The sequence below is a fragment of the Bombina bombina genome, chromosome 2 (genome assembly GCF_027579735.1).
Source record: "Bombina bombina isolate aBomBom1 chromosome 2, aBomBom1.pri, whole genome shotgun sequence".
Classification (NCBI taxonomy): Eukaryota; Metazoa; Chordata; class Amphibia; order Anura; family Bombinatoridae; genus Bombina; species Bombina bombina.
In genome coordinates, this window is record NC_069500.1 from 922,088,659 (window position 1) to 922,112,462 (window position 23,804).

The 23,804-nt window shown below is 37.8% G+C and overlaps 1 protein-coding gene across 1 annotated transcript in view; it reads left to right on the forward strand.

Annotated features, from left to right (window-relative positions):
• Positions 1-23,804, forward strand: part of GC (GC vitamin D binding protein) — a 286,233-nt gene that overhangs the window by 86,786 nt on the left and 175,643 nt on the right. The window contains exon 2 of the mRNA XM_053703332.1: positions 21,174-21,243. Coding sequence (XP_053559307.1) covers positions 21,174-21,243 — 70 coding nt within the window. The remainder of the gene's footprint in view (positions 1-21,173; positions 21,244-23,804) is intronic.

Consider the following 23,804-nt stretch of genomic DNA (forward strand, 5'->3'; position numbering starts at 1 on the left):
GCTGGTAAACACTAATCACATAATTTGATGGTAATTGCTCTACTTTAAATATCTTCTTATGCTCTTGTAGAGAACACAATTGGTCTAAAACAGTTTATAAATATAATTACATCAAATTGTTAACAAAAATGCAATTACAGAGTTTGGTCTTTGAGACTATAATTATCACTAAAAAAAGTTCAACTGCAATTAAGCAGTAACGAGCTATTGTCAATTGCAATCAACCTCTTAATTACTCACTTGCTATAACTCTAAGCAATGCTGAAGGGTCTCATAAACAGGTTGACCAATATTATATTTATTCATAATAAAAAGGGGTGTGTTTTAAAACTCCATAAAGTATGGCAAAATGTGATTCAATTATTTTTTTCCATTAAAGGGACACTGAACCCAATTTTTTTCTTTTGTGATTCATATAGAGCAAGCAATTTTAAGCAACTTTCTAATTTACTCCTATTATCAATTTTTCTTTGTTCTCTTGCTTTCTTTATTTGTAAAAGAAGACATCTAAGCTAAGGAGCCAGCCAATTGTGGTTCAGAACCATGGACAGCACTTGTTTATTGGTGCTGTCCAATCAGCAAGGACAACCCAGGTTGTTCACCAAAAATGGGCCGGCATCTAAACTTAAATTCTTGCTTTTCAAACATATATACCGAGAGAATAAAGAAAATTTGACAATAGGAGTAAATTAAAAAGATGCTTAAAATTGCATGCTCTATCTGAATCATGAAATAAAAAATTTGGGTACAGTGTCCCTTTAAATCCCAAAATTAAATAATTCAATGAATTGTAATTTACAGGTAGTCTATAACTGCATATTTATTAAAGGGACAATCTACTCTAGAATATTTAATGTTTAAAAAGATAGATAATCCCTTTATTATGCTTTCCCCAGTTTTGCATAACGAACACGGTTATATTACTTTTTACCTCTGTGATTACCTTGTATTTAAGCCTTTGCAGACTGCCCCCTTATTTCAATTCTTTTGACAGACTTGCATTTTAGCCAATCAGTGCTTACTCATAAGTAATTCCACAAGAGTGAGCACAACGTTATCTACATGGCACTCATGAACTAGCACTGTATAGCTGTGAAAAAACTGTCAAAATGCACTGAGAAAACAGGTGGCCTTCAAGGACTTGGAAATTAGCATATGAGCCTACCTAGATTTAGTTTTCAACAAAGAATACCAAGAAAACTAAGCAAATGTGATGATAAAATAAATTTAAATATTGATAAGATATAATGTTGCTACTTAGCAGATATAGATTATGGCTAAGATAAACAGTGAGAAGAGATGCATAAAAAATATATTATATTTAATGTTATATAGATAAGTATAAAACAGGGGACGTCTCCCCATAAAAATTGCCTAAAATATTGACAGCATAAAATCAAATAGAATCGTCATTAGATAATATCCACATATATAATAAAAAAAATACAAAGTGAAAAGTTCCGATATATATCGGGATCTCCTATTGGGGGGAGAGATAGTAGTATGTACCTTGTAGTTAGGAGAATGTTTTAATGGGAATCCTCCCAGCGGATCCTTCTGTGTAGCCAAGAGTGGCTTAAATGGAAAGCAGATTAGGTAAATACCTTCTGATGAATATTGAGCGGTTAGTAAGAATTACCGCTTCTAAACTGGATTAGTCATTCAATGTCCTCCTTGGCAAAGCTCTTTGCACCGGTATACCATTGTAACAATATTTGTACTACCATTCTACACATGTGGGTCAGCTCTGATAAGTTGACATATGAAACAGCAACAGTGTTTCAGTTCATAAAATATGCTAAATAACACAGATAACAATTAACCCACAAGTTGAAGCACAATACAATATTGAACACAGTGTGTATGATATATATGAATGAATGTAAAACGCTAGATGTCTCAAATGACCGATATACTGAATACATGCTTGCCAAATAACAAGGAAAAGAGACATTTATGATATTCCTCATATAAACCTATATAGGTATGACCGTTACAGTGGAGTAACCAATACAACATATAAGCAAGCATTTTCCAACTATATAGTGAACAGCAATTATGCTGGTGTGATCCGATTCATCTAGCAGTTAATTTACCCCATATAATTCACTGCTGGATTATTGTTGAGATACCTTTACCGGCTAAATATCTAGCAACACCAATGTTGCAATAAGGGAATAGAATCTGTAATACCACATATATTCACCATGTAATGTTCGTGCTAGGTGTCATATATTTGGACAATCATTTATGGATTATATCTGATTACTAATAGCCCAATATTGGTTGTAGCATAACAGCACTCACCTTTGTGCACATTCAAACCATTATAGAGTTACTAGCTACTCGCACACATTGACCCCATATACCTTCAGTTACTTAACTACCCTGGTAATCATTGATTTTCCTAGGGAGGTATGCCAAGTGGCAAGGTCAGTCTATTAGTACACACAGCCTGTGGCATAGCTATCTATATACACATATAGGCTTGAATTCATTATTACTCCCCACAGGAGTGCATTGTGTATTATTTGGTCTCATCCCCTTTTAATTGTTTTTATTGGTTGTCTACCCATTTTTATATATTTCAAATTATAGGTTATGTTTTATGTACGTTTCTGTACCCTTTCCTACCTTCTAAGTCTGGGCGCAGAGTGCTAGAATTGCATTCTTTCTAGTGGACTTTTGTCCACATACTTTTTTGTATATAAACTAATGCAAAGCACTACCTCACATTAATCTAGATTATAGTATGCAGTAATATTGTTTATTGCAGAGTGCACCTAATAGATATATACCAGTGGGGACTGCCTTGAATAGTGCTATTGTTCATTGTCACTCTTAATTACAATATTATTTTGTCTATTGAGGCCAATTGGAGACATATATAAATTAGATTTGTGCGCCGCTATAAAATTTGGTTCGCTTTGTTTAGTTTTCAATTAGTTAAAAGTTAGATTGCTGAAAAAAATTATATAAAACCGCCGCCCCCCCCCCCCCACATCACTAACACTACCTAAACTTATTAACCCCTAAACCGCCGCCCCCACATTGATGACACTAACTAAATGACTAAATAAAGTTATTAACCCCTAAACCGCCGTTCTCTGAAATCGCCGACACTAACTAAACCTATTAACCCCTAAACCACACAACCCCCCACATTGCCAACATTACCTAAACCTACTAACTCCTAAACCGCCGTTCCCAGACATCCCCAACACTAACTAAACCTATTAATCCCTAAACCACAGTTCTCAAACATCGCCAACACTACCTAAACCTATTAACCCCTAAACCGCCGTTTCCAAACATCGCCAACACTAAATAAACCTATTAACTCATAAACCCCTGGCCCCCACATCGCAACAACCTAAATTAAACTATATTAACCCCTAAACCTAACACCCCCTAACTTTAACATAATTAAAATAGACTAAATTAAATTAATTATTTATACTGTAGCTAGCTTAGGTTTTATTTTTATTTCACAGGTAAGTTTGTATTTATTTTAACTAGGTAGACTAGTTAATAAATAGTTATTAACTATTTTCTAATTACCTAGTTAAAATAAATACAAACTTACCTGTGAAATAAAAGTAAAACCTAAGCTGCCTTACACTAAAACCTAACATTACAAAAATAAAAAAATCTAACATTACAAAAAATAACAAACAAAAATATCCAAAACAATAAAAAATATTCCTATTCTAATACCCCATTTAAAAAAAAAACACCCCAAAATAAAAAAACCTTATCTATAATAAGATACCAAGGGCCCTTAAAATGGCCTTTTGTAGGACCTTGAAAGGGCCTTTTTTAGGGCATAGCCCTAAAGAAATCAGCTCTTTTGCTAAAAAATAAAAACAAACCCCCCCTAACATTACAAACCCCCACCCCCCAAACCCACAAATTTAAAAAAAACACTATAAAAAAACTAATCTACCCATTGCCCTGAAAAGGGCATTTGTATGGGCATTGTCATTAATAGGGCATTCAGTTCTTTTAACCCCTTAACGACACGAGTCGTACAGGGTACGTACGTCGCACACAACCTGGTCTTTAAAGACCAGCGACGTACCCTGTACGACTTTGGGGATTAAAGCGGCTGGAAGCGATCCTGATCGCTTCCAGCCGCTTTACAGTTATTGCAGTGATGCCTCGATATCGAGGCATCCTGCAATAACATTTTCCCCCCATCCGATGCAGAGAGAGCCACTCTGTGGCCCTCTCTGCACCAGCATCGATGGCCGCAATCGTTGGTGGGTGGGAGCTGACGTGGGAAGCGGGTGGGCGGCCATCGATGAAAGGCTGAAGAGAGAGGAGGGCGGGATCGCGGGCAGGGTTGTCGGGAGTGCGCACCGGAGCGCGCGAGTGCACGGGGGGCGGCGGGCGGGCGCGTGCACGGGGAGGGAGCGGGTGGGAACCGCTTCACTACAGAAAAAAACATTGTACAGAAGTGGCAGTAAGGGGGGATAAAATCCCTAATGAAAGTTAATCTAAGGGATCTGGGAGCGGGTGGGGGATTGGTCTGGGGGGGGGGGAAGCTACACTACACTACAGAAAAAAGGAAAATAAATAAAAAAAAATACATTTTTATTTGCAAACTGGGTACTGGCAGACAGCTGCCAGTACCCAAGATGGCTCCCAGTAAGTTAGAGGTGGAGGGTAGAGAGCTGTTTGGGGGGGATCAGGGAGGTTGGGGGCTAAGGGGGGATCCTACACAGCTGCATATGTAAATATGCTATACAATTTTTTTTTATTTTTTAAATACACCTTTTATTTTAGTACTGGCAGACTTTCTGCCAGTACTTAAGATGGCGGGGGCAATTGTGGGGTGGGGGAGGGAAGGGAGCTGTTTGGGAGGGATCAGGGGGTGGGATGTGTCAGGTGGAAGGCTGATCTCTATGCTAAAGCTAAAATTAACCCTGCAAGCTCCCTACAAATGACCTAATTAACCCCTGCACTGCTGGGCATAATACACGTGTGGTGCGCAGCGGCATTTAGCGATCTTATAATTACCAAAAAGCAACGCCAAAGCCATATATGTCTGCTATTTCTGAACAAAGAGGATCCCAGAGAAGTATTTACAATCATTTATGCCATACTTGCAAAAGTTGTTTGTAAATAATTTCAGTGAGAAACCTAAAATTGTGAAAAATTTTACGTTTTTTTTTATTTAATCGCATTTAGCGGTGAAATGGTAGCATGAAATATACCAAGATGGGCCTAGATCAATACTTGGGGTTGTCTACTACACTACACTAAAGCTAAAATTAACCCTAGATGCTCCCTACATGCTCCCTAATTAACCCCTTCACTGCTGGGCATAATACACGTGTGATGCGCAGTGGCATTCATCGGCCTTCTAATTACCAAAAAGCAACACCAAAGTCATATATGTCTGCTATTTCTGAACAAAGGGGATCCCAGAGAAGCATTTACAACCATTTATGCCATAATTGCACAAGTTGTTTGTAAATAATTTCAGTGAGAATCCTAAAGTTTGTGAAAATATTTGGGAAAAAGTGAACAATTTTTTTTATTTGATTGCATTTGGTGGTGAAATGGTGGCATGAAATATACCAAAATGGGCCTACATCAATACTTTGGGATGTCTTCTAAAAAAAAATATATACATGTCAATGGATATTCAGGGATTCCTGAAAGATATCAGTGTTCCAATGTAACTAGCGCTAATTTTGAAAAAAAAAGTGGTTTGGAAATAGCAAAGTGCTACTTGTATTTATGGCCCTATAACTTGCAAAAAAAGCAAAGAACATGTAAACATTGGGTATTTCTAAACTCAGGACAAAATTTAGAAACTATTTAGCATGGGTGTTTTTTGCTGGTTGTAGATGTGTAACAGATTGTGGGGGTCAAAGTTAGAAAAAGTGTGTTTTTTTCCATTTTTTCCTCATATTTTATCCTAATAGGATTTAAGCCGCTCTAATTCCTATTGGCTGATTAAAAATTTTCAGCCAATAGGAATGTAATGGTACCCCAGTATAAAAGGGGTACCTTGCATTTCAATCCTCAGTGTGCGGCGGACGATCGCATGAAGAGGACCTCCACATCGGATCGATTGGCCTCCGCCAGGACCTCCACGCATCGACCGCAGGGATGAAGAAGATGCCGGTCCCGCATCTTTTATTATAGATTAGGGTTTTTTATTTTGGGGTGGGTTTTTTTTTTTAAACGGGGTATTAGATTAGGAATAATTTTTATTATTTTGGATAATTTCATTTATTTATTTTTTAATGGTAGTTTTTTTATTTTGTGTAATTGTTGATAGTGTACTGTTTATTATTTTTTGTAATGTTAGGTTTGTTTGTTTTCTGTAATGTTAGGTTTTAGTGTAAGGCAGCTTAGGTTTTACTTTTATTTCACAGGTAAGTTTGTACTTATTTATACTAGATAGTTAGTAAATAACTAATCAATGGTTTAATAGCAAAATGCTCTACCATTGCCCCTTCCTTAAATCTCATTTGATGTTAGTTGTTTTCCTTGCCATGTGTGGTCTGTGAAACCATAACATATACAGTAACACTTAAAGGGACATGAAACCCAAACATTTTCTTTCATGATTCAGATAGAGAATAGAATTTTAAACAACTTTCTAATTTACTTCTATTATCTAATTTGTTTCATTCTCTTTGTATCATTTGTTGAAGGAGCAGCAATACACTAATGGTTTCTAACTGAACACATGGGTGAGCCAATCACAATCGATATATATATACAGCCACCAATCAACAGCTAGAACCTATGGTTCTCTGCTGCTCCTGAGCTTGCCTAGATAAACATTTCAGCAAAGGATAACAAGAGAAGGAAGCAAATTAAATAATAAAAGTAAATTGGAAAGTTGTTTAAAATTGTATTCTCTATCTGAATCATGAAAGAAAATTTTTGGGTTTCATGTCCCTTTAACCATACTTACTTGGGCTACAATGATATTGTAAATTCTTCATGAAGTATTATTATTATTTTAATAATTATTATTAGCAACATCAGAAATGCTAAGATGTACTCTATAGCACTGGGTTGATATTAGAAATATGTTTACTCTCCAGATTTCTTTTGTTTTCTAATTTGCTTAATTCTTTTGGTATCCTTTGTTGATAGGATAAGAAATGCATTACTGGGTGCTAGCTGAAAGCCAATGACAAGATGCGTAAATGTACAGCCATCAATCAGCAGCTTCTGAGACAACTATGTTTACTTTTCAACAAAGGATACAAAAAAACAAAAACAAATTAGATAATAGAAATACATTGGAAAGTTATTTAAAATCAAATGTTCTATCTGAATCATGAAGAAAAAAAAAACAATTTGTGTTTCATGTCCGTTAAAGCAAAGCTCAACAATAAATTCATCATAATATGATTTGAACAGGGTATTATGGGACTAGTGGGCATGTGTGAGTTATGGATTGTTGTAATTTTTATTAGTATTAAAGTGCTTATTATCACATTGTTAATCTTTATTTTATTGATCAGGTAGCGTTTCTATCTGTTTGATGAGGCTATTTCCTAATGTCATGCAATATGGCAGGAGTAATATCAATGTGTTTTGCACGTGTTATGACTAGGGTTTATCAAGTCCCTTTGTCTAGCACATGTTAAATATCAGACCATTTTTCACTGTTAATAAATAATGAAAACAGCTGATTATGTTTGTGTGGATGTTGAGAGAAGGGCTAATCTACATTTGTTAATATGCTGATTATTATCAAACGATCAACCCTATAGTTAGCTAGGATCAGTAATGCTACACTGACATGTTCTAATGGTTTGGAACATGAACTTTTTGAATTAGACTGTCCCTTTAATATAAATATCAGCCCAAGTAATGTTATTGAAACATACGTATGAGATGAAAGTTTTACTGATGTGTCATTATTGTTTTTTCTACATTTGTTACGACTGTGCTTTGAAGTCAAGGAAAATGGACAGATAAGATGTGTCAAGTGGTTTCTCTGATGCTCACATTTGATATGTTAAATTTAAACAAGTCCTATCTTGTTTTTTTTAGACTCTTTGGTCACATAAACTTTACTTTGAATTAAAATTTCTCTTTTGTAAAAATGTTTTGCTTTAATCATCCTCGTTTTAGCAGGTCTCTTGTCCAGTTCTGGTCATTTATACTCTTCATGCAGGGGCACAAGCAGCTTTTACCTTTTATTATTTTTAGGTCAATATTAAAGCTGTTTTTTTTTTAACTTACTTTCCAGTACATGCTGGCTTTGTATGGATCACTACACCAATTCCTTTCTGACTTACAGAACATAAAGCAAATAATGTCTCAGACTGAGCTTAACATCCAGATGCCCATCGTTTGTTTGTGGCCATCAGTGTATTATTAGGCAAAAAACTATATATTTGCTTAGGAGAGCTCTGTAGAAACCTTTGATTCTTCTTCATATATATAACAAATTGAGCTTCATTTTATAGCAGTGACTCATCACATTGATCTTTATAACACCTACATGCGTATCTTTGTTTTTTTTTTACTTATAAGTCATATAATTCTAATAAGGGCTATAGTTTTTTTTCTTACTCTGTTTCTAAACAAACAGTAACAGATCTGATCTTTCTCTATTGTTTGTGTTTCAGTAGATAAGTATGGGGCAGAGTACAACTGTGTCATGCTATTTAGCGCTTTCGCTCGATTGTAAACTTTGCTAGAATTAAGCTTTTTTGTGTGTCAAGTAGCACGCGTATTATTAATTGAAAGTAAAACGTTTGCACGCTAGTGAAACCTGATGTGCGCTAACCAAAGGACTTTGTGATATCACAACTGCATTAAAGGGACACTCAGGTTTTATAAAATTTTCATGATTCAGACACAGCATGTAATTTTAAACAACTTTCCAATTTACTTCCATTAAAAAAATGTGCACAGTCTTTTTATATTTACACTTTTTGAGTCACCAGCTCCTACTGAGCATGTGCAAGAATTCGCAGAATATACATATATGCATTTTTGATTGGCTGATTGCTATCACATGGTGCAGGGGGAGTGGAAATATACATAAGTTTGAAATTTGTTAAATAAAAATCTACTACTCATTTGAAATTCAGAGTTAATACTATTGCATTGTCTTGTTGTCTTGCATTTGTTGATTATGCAAATACACTGTTTTTCTGGTCCTTTAACTTTTCCTCCACATAAAAGTCAACGGAGAGCGCAGAAGAAAAAACCCAAGTTGCACACTACCTGGACAGGAGTTATTCATATTTCCCCCTCCAATGTTCTTCACTTACAGGACAATGTAATTTTTATTGAAAATACATAATTATATATATATATATATATATATATATATATATATATATATATATATATATATATATATATACTTTATATTTCTTACATTAACGTTATTAGATACAGTCATGGGAAAAAGAAAGTACACCCTCTTTGAATTCTAGGGTTTTACATATCAGGACATAATAAAAATGATCTGGTCTTTAGCAGGTCAACAAATTAGGTAAATACAACTTCAGATGAACAACAACAAATGACATATTACACAGTGTCATGCTTTATTTAGCAAAATTAAAGCCAAAATGGAGAAGCCAGGTGTGAAAAGTACACCCTTACTGCTTCCAGAGGAATTAAGAGGCTAAGTATCAGTTAGGTGCTGCTAATCAAATGCCCTTGATTAATTGATCATCAGCAAGTGTGACCAACTCTATAAAGCTCAGCACATATTCAGCTGAGGAAGAAACCCTCCAGGACACGGTAAATAGGAATACTAACTACAATAGGTTCTCTGGACGGGGAATATGCACACTAAAATGGATATGAGACAGGGCCCTAACAGAGTATATGCAGTACAACACCCAGGAAAACCTAGGTTCCAACAACAGAACACACAGCAACAGAGAAGGTATCAACCATCTGTGAATCCTGTTCCCTCTTTAGAACAACAACCTATGAATGAGATAACAGGTAGAGATGAAGAGTTCTCCCAGATGGAACAGGTTTTTCAGATGGGTCAGCGCTCCAGGGGAGGTGGGACGACAGGTATGCAACCCGAACAGTGAAGGTACCCGGTAAGACAGACCAGGGTGCCATCAAAATACAAACCGTCATAAATTTATCGGACCATGTCTTGATAAAGGAAGAGTACAGAGTGTTAAGTTTGGGCCTGGGCTTTGTACCCACTGTAAACTTTAATTTGTTTAATACAATGTTAGATCTTAACAAATTTGTGCGCAATCTAACACTCTGTAAACACTTCAAAACTGACAATTCAGAAATTCCCACAGGGCAAACAAACTCTAATATATATCAAGGGTTTCATTTTCAGGATATGTGTGACCTCATAGCTCTGAGGGGGTTGGAACAGGAGACAGGAACTGATATTGCAAATATTCAAACTACATTGCATAAGAAATACAAAAATCCCTCCACTTTCTACCCCATTCAGAGCAGAGGGAACACTATAGAGACCTTCTATAGAAGAGTAGAGGCTGATTTAAGAACACTTAATCATGCAAAAAAAACAGTGAAAAGTAACCTAAGTGTACATGAACAACAAGCTATGAGATCATTAAGTGACAATATGAACATTGTCATAAAGCAGGCGGACAAGGGGGGCTCCGTAGTTGTTATGAATAGGTCATACTACATGGCTGAGGCCTTGAGGCAATTGGGAGATACTAACAGCTACACTAAACTCAGAGGAGACCCGACGAATGTGTTTCAGAGACAACTTATGCACCTTTTGGATGGGGCTGTGGAAGAGGGTTTTATTGACAATGATACTAGTCAATATTTGTATGTCAATCACCCCATTATTCCAATATTCCACCACCTACCCAAGGTGCATAAAACAATTGAGAACGTGCAGGGTAGGCCGATAGTTAGCGGAATAGGGTCCATGCTTGAACACCTTTCAGAGTGGCTAGATGATTTATTACAACCCCTGCTTGCAGCCCTCCCTATCAAAGACACAAAACACGTTTTGAACTTAATTGATCAAATTACGTGGATGCAAAACTCTGTGTGGCTTACTGTGGATGTCACAGCACTGTATTCCTCAATTCCTCACCATTTAGGATTGAAGGCCATTGAATACTTTTTAATCTATGAGACGACACATGGTGAGCCCTTCAGGGCCTTTGTTCTGGAGGTTACGGAATTCCTCCTTTCACACAACTATTTCCAATTTGAGGGTGATTACTATCTGCAGAAATGTGGGACCGCTATGGGTGCTAAGTTCGCCCCCACTTATGCCAACCTATACATGGGTTGGTGGGAGCAGTCCCACATTTATGCAGATAGTAACACCTTCCGACCTGCGATTAGGATGTATCATCGTTTCATAGACGATTTGCTGTTTGTTTGGGACAGTGAGAGACACCCAGTAGATGAATTTGTGAAATACTTGGGTCAGAATGATTTCAATCTGCGTTTCACTTATGAAACAAACAAACAGAAAATTCACTATTTGGATGTGGAGCTCAGGGTGTGGCAATCAGGCGAGATTACATCAGAAGTGTACAGAAAGCCCATTTCAGGCAACAGTATATTACATGCCAACAGCTGCCATCCCCGACAGGTGCCATATTCTGTGGCCAAGGGACAGTTCATTCGCCTTAAAAGGAACTGCACGCGAGCAAAAGATTATGAACGTCATGCTGAAGCATTGCAGGATAGACTGAGGGAAAGAGGCTATAGCACCAGAGTTCTCAAGAAAGCCAGGAATGAAGTAGACAAATTAAAAAGAGATTCCCTTTTGGTAGACCGCATAAAATCTAACGGTTACTCAGAACGCAAATTGACATTTGTAATGGATTATTCAGAACAGTATCATACTATCTGTAATATAATCCGGGGACATTTCAAATTGTTGGCAGCTGATAATGGCCTAGCAGATGCAGTCAGCAAGGGCTGCAGATTTTCGTATCGAAGAAACAAATCTGTGGGTAGCATTTTGTCTCCTTCACAGCTTAAAAAACATGCTTCAGCTACACAATCCTCTTGGCTTAGGCATAGGGGCACATACAGATGTGGGAATACCCAATGCAAAGCGTGTGAATATGTTCACATAGGCTCATCATTCCAATCCTGCACTACAGGGTAAAGATTTGAAGTGGCTACCTGTGTGAACTGTAGATCCACTTATTGCATTTACCTCGTGTGGTACACAGTTTGCAATCTCCAATACATAGGTTTAACAACAAGGGAGGTACGCTCACGGATACGTGAGCATTTATCAACCATTAGAGTGGGTAAAAGCAGTAGCCCCATAGTTAATCACTTTGTTAACACACACGACAAAAATTGCGCAAGCCTCAGATGGATGATAATTGAGAAAGTCCAGACCCGCGGAAGAGGTGGGGACAAGTTCCAGATTTTATCCAGGCAGGAGATGTACCTTTTGGTCTGAACTCTGAATATGACTTTATCAATCACTGGAATTAATCTTGTCACCCATCTATTCTCTGGGTCCCTCAAAGATATATAATATTAATATTATTATATGCTTAAGAATAATAGGAATATAAGCAAATAACTGCCACTTTTACATCTCTGTTTCCTATCACCCCATAGCACTCATGTGTGCCTAGGATTGATAAATTCCCTTACCTACACTCTATAATAAAACCTTATGCTCAGTTACATAAAAAAGTATAGTTCATATTCTTAGTTCTTAATTCTCTTACAAAACAAAATTGTTTATGACTACGGGTTCTTTGTGTTATATATAAAATAACCCTGTATCAAGTATGCTTTTATGAAACTGAGGATCCAAGGCAGTATAGGGTACACATGCTGTATACTCAGTGGTAAATGCCATATAAATGAAACAAAGCATCTTAGTTTCTTGAAGAGGGAATTTACGTGAAATTGGGAGTATTTCTTCTCTTACAATTATATTTATATCTATTTTTATATCCATTTGTCTATCAGTATATGCCATCTCAAATAACCTATAAGGGTAGCAATAATGTAATTTAATAATAAGGATAGAAGGTAATGTTTAACACATAGGATTTATGATATTGTTGAAGTGCACATTTTACATTGTAAGAATGAATATACATATAATCTATCACATTGCCAAAAAAGCGTATCATGTACTGTAACTTTAATGCCCTAATTGATGTTTAAGATTTCCACCAATCAAATCCCAGAGGGGGGGTTTTAAACTAGAGTTTTTGTATGGTGTTTTAAGACTATGCGTATGGCGCAAGCCGAAACATGTTAGTCTATTTTTTCCTCCAATAGGGTATGTTCCCTCCATGTTTTAACTATTTCTAAATAAAGAGACTTTTTATTCTAACTACAGCAACTGACATCTTGTTTATTTTCAACTCTATAAAAGCCAAAGTTTTAGCAGTTTGCTGGTCTGGAGCATTCAGGTGGGAGTGTTAACACAATCCAAGGAGGAAAGACATCAGCAATGATCTTAGAGAAGCAATTGTTGTTGCCCATCAATCATGGAAGGGTTATAAGGCTATTTGCATACAATTTTAAGTCCAATATACTATAGTGAGAAAGATTATTCAAAAGTGGAAAACATTCAAGACAGTTGCCAGTCTTCCCAGGAGTGGATGTCCCAGCAAATTCACCCCAAGGTCAGACTGTGCAATGCTCAGAGAAATTGCAAAAAAACCCCAAGAGTTACATCTCAGACTCTACAGTCCTTAGTTAGCATGTTAAATGTTAAAGTTCATAAAAAAAACACAGATGTTTGCGCTAAAACAGCTAGGTATCATAAGAACCCTATAAAAGATAATCAACATAAATATTTCATATATACAATACCACTGATGATGCAAAAAAACATAAAAACAAAAAATGGCACATACATTTTTTTGTTTTTATTTTTTGTTTTTATGTTTTTTGAACCATTGGGGGTATTGTGTATATATTAAATATTTATGTCAATTATCTTTTATAGGGTCCTTGTGATACTTAGCTGTTTTAGCTCAAGCATCTGTGTGTTTTTATTGATTTTACTGTGATTGCTTTCAGAGGGCTTTTCTATTTGGTGCTTGCTGGTGTCATGGCAGACTTAGGAGATTTACAACTTTTCTGTTTTTAAATGTTAAAGTTCATGACAGTACCATTAGAAAAAAGACTGAACAAGTATGGTTTGTGTCATGAGATGCAGGACACAGAAGAGAGGGTACAACACTATTTTATTGCAGAGCATGGAAGTATACATCTGGTACCATAGATCTCACTTAATAACTGTGACATAGACAATAACTGACCTAAGCCCCGCCCCATCCGGTGATGTCACTTCCCACTCTCATCACATCTTCCCCCTTTTCAAAGGACAAAGCATACATTTTTTTTAATTTGAATACAACAAATAATAAGGTATACAAGAAGCATACAACAACAGTTTTGTATAGTATATAATAAATAACAGGTTAAAGAGAATATCTGTATAAACAACATACATTACATCCTGACTTGAACATCGGGGTAGACTACCCTAGTCCACAGTGACCATGGGATTATTCTGCCCATACTTCCGGTCACTGTTCTAACTAGTGCTAATACCGATATTGGGCCGGAAGTTTCACCACTCTTCCACTTGATGTAATTCTACAGGAACTGTCCTCTGATACAGAAGAAGGTGATTGAGAGTCTGCTGGAGGCAAAGACGTATCCCCGCTGTGATCTTGCTGAGGGGAAGGCACCCCTCTTAAAACTTAAACCGGCAGTGGTACAGAGGCATCCAACTCCAAACTCTCAGGTACAGACTGAAGATGTTTTGATTTTGACGTGTGACTGTCCCTCCATCAGTAAGGACTACATAAGACCTTGGTTCTGGAGAGCATCCAATTACCGTAGCAGGCGTCTTCCATTTCTTCTCATCATCCAGTTTAATTCTGACACTTTGCCCCGAATTCAGCTCCTGCAAGGGCCTCACAGAGTGTCTCCTGTCATAGAAGAATCGATAGCCCCTTTTTGCCTTTTCATCCCTCCTAAGGACCTCATCCCGAGGAATAGAGCTAGTTGGCTGGAAGACACCCACAGAGGGTAAGGTGGTGCGAATCTGATGTCCTAGCATCAGCTGTGCCGGGCTAAAACCCGTGGCTTGAATGGGAGTCGCCCTATAGGACAAGAGGTCCAGGTACGGCTCAGATTGCTTCAAAATGAACTTTGTTGTTTGAACTGCCCTTTCAGCCATTCCATTGGCCTGCGGGTAATGTGGACTTGACGTGGAATGTACAAAATCATATTCTCTGCTGAAAGAACTGAACTCTGGGGAAGCAAACTGCATTCCGTTATCACTCACTAACTCCATTGGTATTCCCCACCGGGTGAACAAGCTCTTGAGAAGAGTGATAATGGCTTGACTTGTGATTTCATTCAAAGGTGCAATTTCCAAATACCTGGAATAGTAGTCGATCACGACTAGGTACTTTTTCCCGTGCAGTTTGCACAAATCAGCAGCTATTTTCTGCCACAGGCCTGCAGGCAGGGGAGTAGAAATCAAGGGCTCCCTTTTCTGAGTAGGCCGGCATTCCCGGCAAAAGGCACATTTTGACACATGGCTTGCAATGTCAGAACTGATCACTGGCCACCATACTGCCGTAGCTGCCCTTTCTCTGCACTTTGCAATTCCCAAGTGGCCATCATGAATCCTGCTTAACATCTCCTGCCGCATGCTAATAGGAATAACAATGTGGCCCTGGAACAGCACCAACCCATCCAGCTCCATGAGCTGTGACCTTTCTGACTGGTAAGAACTTAAAGACATACAGGCTATCTGACTCTCGGGCCAACATTCTTTTATGTACTTAGTAACTTCTTGAAGGTCTGTATCCAAATATGTCTCCTTTCTTATTTTTTTCTTATTTTTTCTAGATTCCCTGAAGAAATGGATTTGGAGGTCAGAACTGAATCTACATACACCTTCACATCTGATTCTGTTGAAGATTCTTCAGCAGCAGCCAGCGGGAGCCTGGAAAGCGTATCTGCCACAACCAGTTGTTTCCCCGGCACATGCACAGCCTGAACGTTGAACCTGAGCAGCCTCATTAGAAGTCTCTGGCATCTTAGGGGTGTTTTGTCGATATCATAGGAGTTGATTAGAGGGACTAGCGGTTTATGATCAGTCTCCAGATTATATTTCTGTAAGCCCACTAGGTAACACTGAAAGTGCTCACAGGCCCAAACTGCAGCCAGACACTCTTTCTCAATTTGGGCGTATTTCGACTCAGCAGCCGTCAGTGTATGGGAACAGTAGGCGATGGGCTGTACTTTATTTTCATTCAACTGCAGGAGGGCAGCCCACTAACCCATAACTGCTCGCATCAGCAGTCTTTTTGGAAGGGTCATAGAACCCCAACACTGGGGCAGACCACAGCAGGGACTTGACCTGCACAAAGGATTCTTCCTGTGAAGGTCCCCAGACCCAGGCAACATCTTTCTTTAGCAACTCTGTGATAGGGTGTAGTTTTGTAGTTTTGTCTCAGCTCATGTACATCAGAAGGACTTTTCATCTGTTCAATAGGACGGATTTTATCGGGGTCTGGCTTGATGCCATCCCCATTGATGATATGCCCAAAGTAACATAACTCAGCTTTCCTAAAATGGCATTTCTCCTTATTTAACTTCAGCCCGGACTCTCTAATAGTCTGCAGCACACAGCTCAATCGCTGATCATGTTCTTCCAATGTAGATCCATACACCAAGATGTCGTCCATGACGACTGCCGTGCCCTCGTGGTCTCTTAGGAGAGAACTCATTTCTCTTTGAAAGATTTCAGAAGCAGAGGATATCCCGAAAGGGAGTCTGCAGAAGCAAAACCGACCTAACGGTGTAATGAAGGTAGTCAGTTTTCGGCACTTTGGATCTAGAGGTATCTGCCAGAAGCCGCTGGAAGCATCCAGTGTAGAGAAGAACTTCGCCCCGACAATTTCTGGGCTATGTCTTCAAGTGTCAGCAGCACATATCGCTCTCTCTTCACCGCCTCATTCAGCATTTTCAAGTCTACACAGATAACTTCCCATTTTTCTTCACAACAGGCACAATGGGGGCACACCAGTCTGTTGCTTCAACAACCTCTTCAATAGCTCCCATATTCTGCATACGCAGAAGTTCCTTCTCCACCTGAGGCATGAGCGGGAACGGAATTCTAACTGGAGTGGTAATGCTGTATGGAACTGCGTCACTTTTAAGTGATATTTTGACTGGGTTACAATTCAGCAGGCCCAATTCACCAAACATATCTTCTGAGATCTCATTCACTCTGGCAACTAGGCCCAAACCACAGGCTGCTTTTCTGCTCAATAGGTTTTTAACACACTGACCTCCAATCACATGCACCCACATGGTGAATTTCTTCTGCTTGTACACGCAGCTGGCAAGAAATTTTCCCGCACAATCAATGCAGTCACCAGGACTATGGACTTTTGTTGTAACTTTCACCAGCTGTAGTTTTATGAATGCTGCAAGGGACATAACGGTGATGTCTGCTCCTGTGTCAATCTTAAAGACAACTTTGGCTCCCATTACAGTAAGAGTAACCCTCCAATCTTCATCTGAAGGCTGTTCAACAACAGATCATACAAAGGACACTTCTTGACCCTCCTGGTCGCTAGCCACCTGAATCTCCTTAATATATTCAGTTTTACACACCACTTCAAAATGGCCCATTCGGTTCTACATTTTGTCTTTAGCAGGGCATATGACACTCTGATCATGGGTACGGTTGCACCGTGTGCAGTGGGAATGCTGCGCCCATCTGCTTATGGGTCTATATGTTGCCCTTGGTCTACCGCTCACACTGTGTCTTTCACTAGCAGCCCTCCTGAACTGCTGCACTTCATCCACAATACTCTCAGACCTCAGATCAGCACTTTGCTTTTTCACCATTTTCTCTGGCGGGCCATCCTAATAGCCCCATCTAACGTTAAATCAGCCTCCAACTTTAGCTTCAGTGAGACAGCATCTGCAATTCCTATGACTAGTCTGTCTCTGATTTGCTCCTCTTTAGCAACACCAAACTCACAGAATTCAGCTAGTTCATACAGGCTGCGCACAAATGACTCCACAGATTCTCCCACACGCTGGGCGCGTTTGTGAAAACAAGCCCTCTCATGGATCACATTTCTTTTGGGCACTGAGTGTGTTCATAACTATTTCAAAGTAAAATTCTTCCCCTTCTTGGAAAGTAAAGGCATTGAACACTGGCTCCACATCTTTCCCCATAGAGTATAAAAGAGAATTAACTTGTACTTCCCCACTCTCCTTGTCCAGCTTGGAAGCAATCCTGAAGCGCTGAAACCACTGACACCATGTGGGCCAAGCTGCAGGCTGAGAAAAATCAAAAGGCTCAGGTGGGGTAAACTTCGACATCGTCATCAATCAGGAAACAGAAGCTCAGGCAAGAACTTCTGACACCATGTCATGAGATGCAGGACACAGCAGAGAGGGTACAACACTATTTTTTTGCAGAGCATGGAAATATACATCTGGTTCCATAGATCTCACATAGTAACTGCAACATAGACAATAATGGACCTAAACCCCGCCCCCATCCGTTAACATCACTTCCCACTCTCATCACAGTTTGTATGGCAGGGTTGTCAGGAGAAAGCCTCTTCTCTCTAAAAAGAACATGGCAGCACGGCTTAGGTTTGCAAAGTTGCATCTGAACAAACCACAAGACTTCTGGAACAATGTCTTTTGGACAGATGAGACCAAAGTGGAGATGTTTGGCCATAATGCACAGCACCATGTTTGGCAAAAACCAAGCACAGCATATCAGCACAAACACCTCATACCAACTGTCGAAAACACAATAGTGGAGGGGTAATGATTTGGGCTTGTTTTGCAGCCACAGGACCTCGGCACCTTGCAGTCATTGAGTCAACTATGAACTCCTCTGTATGCCAAGTATTCTAGAGTCAAATGTGAGGCCATCTGTACGACAGCTAAAGCTTGGATGAAATTTTGTCATGCAACTGGACAATGATCCTGAGCACACCAGCAAATCTACAACAGAATGGCTGAAAAAGAAAAGAATAACAGTGTTGCAATGGCCCAGTGAAAGTTCAGCCCTCAACCCTATTGAAATGCTGAGGCGGGACTTTAAGAGAGCTGTGCATAAACAAATGCCCGCAAACCTCAATGAACTGAAGCAACTTTGTAAAGAAGAGTTCCTCCACAACAATGTGAAAGACTGATAAAGTCATATAGAAAATTATTTCTTCAAGTTATTGCCTCTAAAGGTGGTTCTACAAACTATTGGATCATAAGGTGTACTTAGTTTTTCACACATAGCTTTGCCATTTTGGCTATATTTTTGTTAAATAAATCATGACAAGGTGTAATATGTCATGTGTTGTTGTTCATCTGAGGTTGTATTTACCTAATTTTAAGACCCGTTAAGGACCAGATGATTTTTTATTATGTCCTGATACGTAAAACCATAGAATTAAAAAAGTGTGTACTTTCATTTTCTCATAAATGTATATAAAGAAATTTTATATTTAATAATAAAAAATTAAAAAAAATCTACGTGAAGAACATAGGGATATAAAATATGCATATTTCACTTTCCATTTTGCGCTTTAGGTCTAACGCGGTGTAGGGTTAGCACTCATATATAATTGCTAAACTCAATGTTTAAACAGGTGGATCCTAAAAGGAAACATAAAGGAGGTGCCACATCATATGAAAGAAGCAGGAGCACACTTATGTGCTGGTGGAAGCCTTTTGAACAGTTAGACGTGGTTCAGCACACTATCTTTCCGGCAGATCCAAGATCCAAAGTTCTGGGCTGTGTAAGTCAGCAGCAATAAGGAACACAATGCAATAGTTAAGTAGTTTATTAAAAAGTATAATAAATTAAAACAACAAACATGCTGTAATCTTACCAGATGACAGCAGAGAAATGCAACATGTTTCTTGTCGCAAAACGTTGTTTCATCAGGCATAATAATCTTAAACAGGTGTTCACATTAAATACATTGTAAAATCCTATCAGATCATGCTGAACATAATTTCCCTCTAAATGTATATTTCTATATATATCCGATAATGTCAATGTAAAATAAATATCTATAGGAATAGATATACAGGTATAGGTATATATAGGTATATACAGATATATATATATATATATATACATAGAAATATGTATTTACAATGTAAGTAAAGAACATTGGAATGTGAAATATGAATAACTCTTGTCCAGGTAGCACGCGAGCGATAGGTGTTTTTCTTCTAGGTTTTTTCTTCTATGCTCTCCATTGATTTCTATGGGGAATATATGTTAATACGGTTGTGATATAGCAAAGTCCTTCTAATATGTGCACTACCCGATGCGTGCAAAAAGCTTACTTGTATATTAAATAAATATATATATATATATATATATATATATATATATATATATATATATATATATATATATATATATATATATATGTGATAATGATAATGTTAATGTTAAAGATATCTATACCTATATATCTATAGGAATAGATATACAGGTATAGGTATATACAGATATATATACAAAAAAATATTTACAATAAAAATTACATTATCCTGTATATGAAGAACATTGGTATGTGATAAATGTACAGTATATATACAGTAAAACACATAAATACATATGTACACACACATATACAAATGTACATACATATATACAGTATGTATATACATACATGCACATATTTAGACATGTATGTTTAGCCCTTATAACTTTTTTAAATATGTATATGAACAATTATTATCAGATAGTGTTTATATGAGTGTAACTGTAATTTACAATGTATTTATGTTGTGCTTAGTGCATCTTTTATAAACACACTACCCTTTACAAGAGGGTTTCAGTCGTGCTAACAGATAAGCGTAAAATGTGATTGCGCTCTCGCCATTGCGTTTACTTTCAACTTTCAAACCCGATATAGCTCACGCGCTACTGTTAGCATGCCACTGTTAGTGGGACTCTTGTAATCTAGCCCTATGTATTTTACGGGACACGTCAGAGTGTACAATAATTATTTATTTATTTATTTTTTAAAAATCCAATTTATTTCTGTTATCAAATTAATCTCTTTCTTTTGGTGTTCTATAAATATTTGACATATAAAAAAATGGATGGTATATTTTTGCATGATTTTGACCTTAGGTATGAAAATCTCTTACGATTTATTTTGCTTTTCTTTTTCCAGGAAAACCATACCAGAGGGATGTTATCTGCCAACAATTTAACACGATGGGAAAAGACAAATTTACATCCTTGTAAGTACCCCAGAAAAAAATGGATTATAATTACAGCAAAAAAATCTATTTTACCATTTATTTGAGTGCATAGCAAGATAAGAATCATTAATATATTTGTTTATCCTGAGTCCATAAAATATATTCATCCCAGTGCATTTTTTAATTACATATGTCAGTTTCAGCATAATACATACAATTTGACTCATGAGTAATTGCGTTTTTCAAAAGTTTTTTTTGTGAATTTAATTGAAATTACTAACAAAGCAACTAATTTTTAACTCCAGGTAACATCTTGTATTGACGATAAAAAATAATTTGTGTTCTGTGAATGCAATGTTTGACCAACTCCTTTTAAACCTCCTATAATAAGCTTAGCCTCTGGAACAATAAATTGCCCATTATTTCATGCCTGACATAGTCCCTGAATTTCAGATAGAGCGTGTACCGTTTACATAATCTCTGTTAGCCAACGGGGATGAAGACAATTGGTGAGGAATTTATTACTGGACCTATTAACAAATCCATAATTAAATCTGCTATTTAAAGAGACATAAAGCCCACATTTTGTTTTTCAAGATTCAGATGGAACATACAATTTTAAATAACTTTCCAATTTACTTCTATTATCAAATTTGCTTGTTATCCTTTTTGAATAGCAGGGATGTTAGCTCAGGAGTGTGCATGTGTTTGCAGCACTTTATTGCAGCAGTTTTGCAACAATGTTATACATTAGCAAGATAGATAGCAGCACTATTTCATGTCATGTAGTGCTTCAGGCACGTGCACGCTACTTATCTAGATATCTCCTTAACAAAGAACAACATGAGAATGAAGCTAATTTGATAATAGAAGTAAATTGGAAACTTTTTTAAAATTGTATTCTCTATCCAAATAAGGAAAGAAAAAACTTGGGTTTAATGTCCGTTTAAGGGGAACATTTTGAAAGGATTCTCTTTTTAATATTTAAGATATTCCCCACAAGTAATGGCTAATAATAATACTAAAGAGATTGTTACTCAAGATGTAAAGGAAAGCAGATATAAAAATCCTAACAATTTAAAATCTTACTTTAAAGCGACATTAAATATTTAAGCATGCTACAGTTTTTTTATATACTTATATATAAGTAATATAATATATATATATTATGTACTGCACTGCAAAATATATATATCTGAACATATATATATATAAATGTTCAGACATTTGTATTTTGCAAAGCAGTGCTTAACACTAATATATGCACAAATGTAAACAATTTCCTTTTTTAGCAGTGAAATATGAAACTGAGAATATGTATAAAATGTATGCAAGTGTATAAAAATAAATATGTTCTATAGATAGATAGATATATAGATAGATAGATAGATAGATAGATAGATAGATAGATAGATAGATAGATAGATAGATAGATAGACAGGCAGACAGACAGGTAGATAGACATAACTTGTCAGTCTGCTCTGAGGACGCGGACAGAAATCAAATCTGATTGAATACGATCAGGTTGATTGACACCCCCTGCTAGTGGCCGATTGGCCTCAAATCTGCAGGGGGCGGCATTGCACCAGCAGTTCACAACGTATCATGTCCGCTAAAACTATGATAAATCTACCCCTATATCTGAACCTAAGAATGAGTGTTAATATTCCCAAGAGATACTAACTCTCCCATTTTGTTCATATTACTATTGTTTTCTGTTGATAAAGTATAATAAATATGTCCCATGGCTGCACAAGGTGAACAGTAGGGATGATTTATTTTAGACTTCTGGTGGCAATAACTGTTCACAAACACATACTATGGTGCATATTTATCAAGCTCTATGCGGAGCTTGATGCCCTGTGTTTCTGTCGAGCCTTCAGGCTCACCCGGAAACACAAGTTATGAAGCAGCGGCCGAAAGCGTATGCTGTCAGCATTTATTGATGTGCAGTGGACATGATCCGCAATATCGGATCATGTCCGCTCACACAATGATAATTCGGCCCCAAAGAGTTTTTAATCTATTAACAAGCTTTCTCATAAAAAGTAAACCCATACAAACCCCATATACATAATGCAAAAATAATTATATCCTATATAATAAATGGCGAAGTATGTTTGTCAGATGCAGTCATGCGCAGTAGAGACTGCATGTGACAAACATACCTGGCCGTTTGGATCCTGACACTCAGCACAGAGCAAGGCTGAAGCGGAGTGTCAGGGAGCGTGGCTGACGGGAGCATTGCGATGGGGGCGTGGCCGGGCGTCACAAAGGGCGTGTAAGGAGGATAGGTGAGAATTGGCGCTTATATCAACCCTAATGCCAAGTATAGAAGGGTCTCTCTCTAAGAACCCTGAGGACGTGTGTGATGAGGGACGTGCCCGGGCGCGGTGAGGGGCGTGGACGGGCGGATGTCGTTGCGATGGGGCGTGCCCGGGCAGGGTGCCATGATGGGGCATGGCCAGAGAGGCAAAGGCTTTCAATTAAGACAGAGCCAGAGAGGGAGCAGGAGAGGGGGGGGGGGAGAAGGGCCAAAGAGGGGGGAGAGAGCCAAAGGGGGGGGAGAGAGCCAAAGGGGGGAGAGAGCCAAAGGGGGA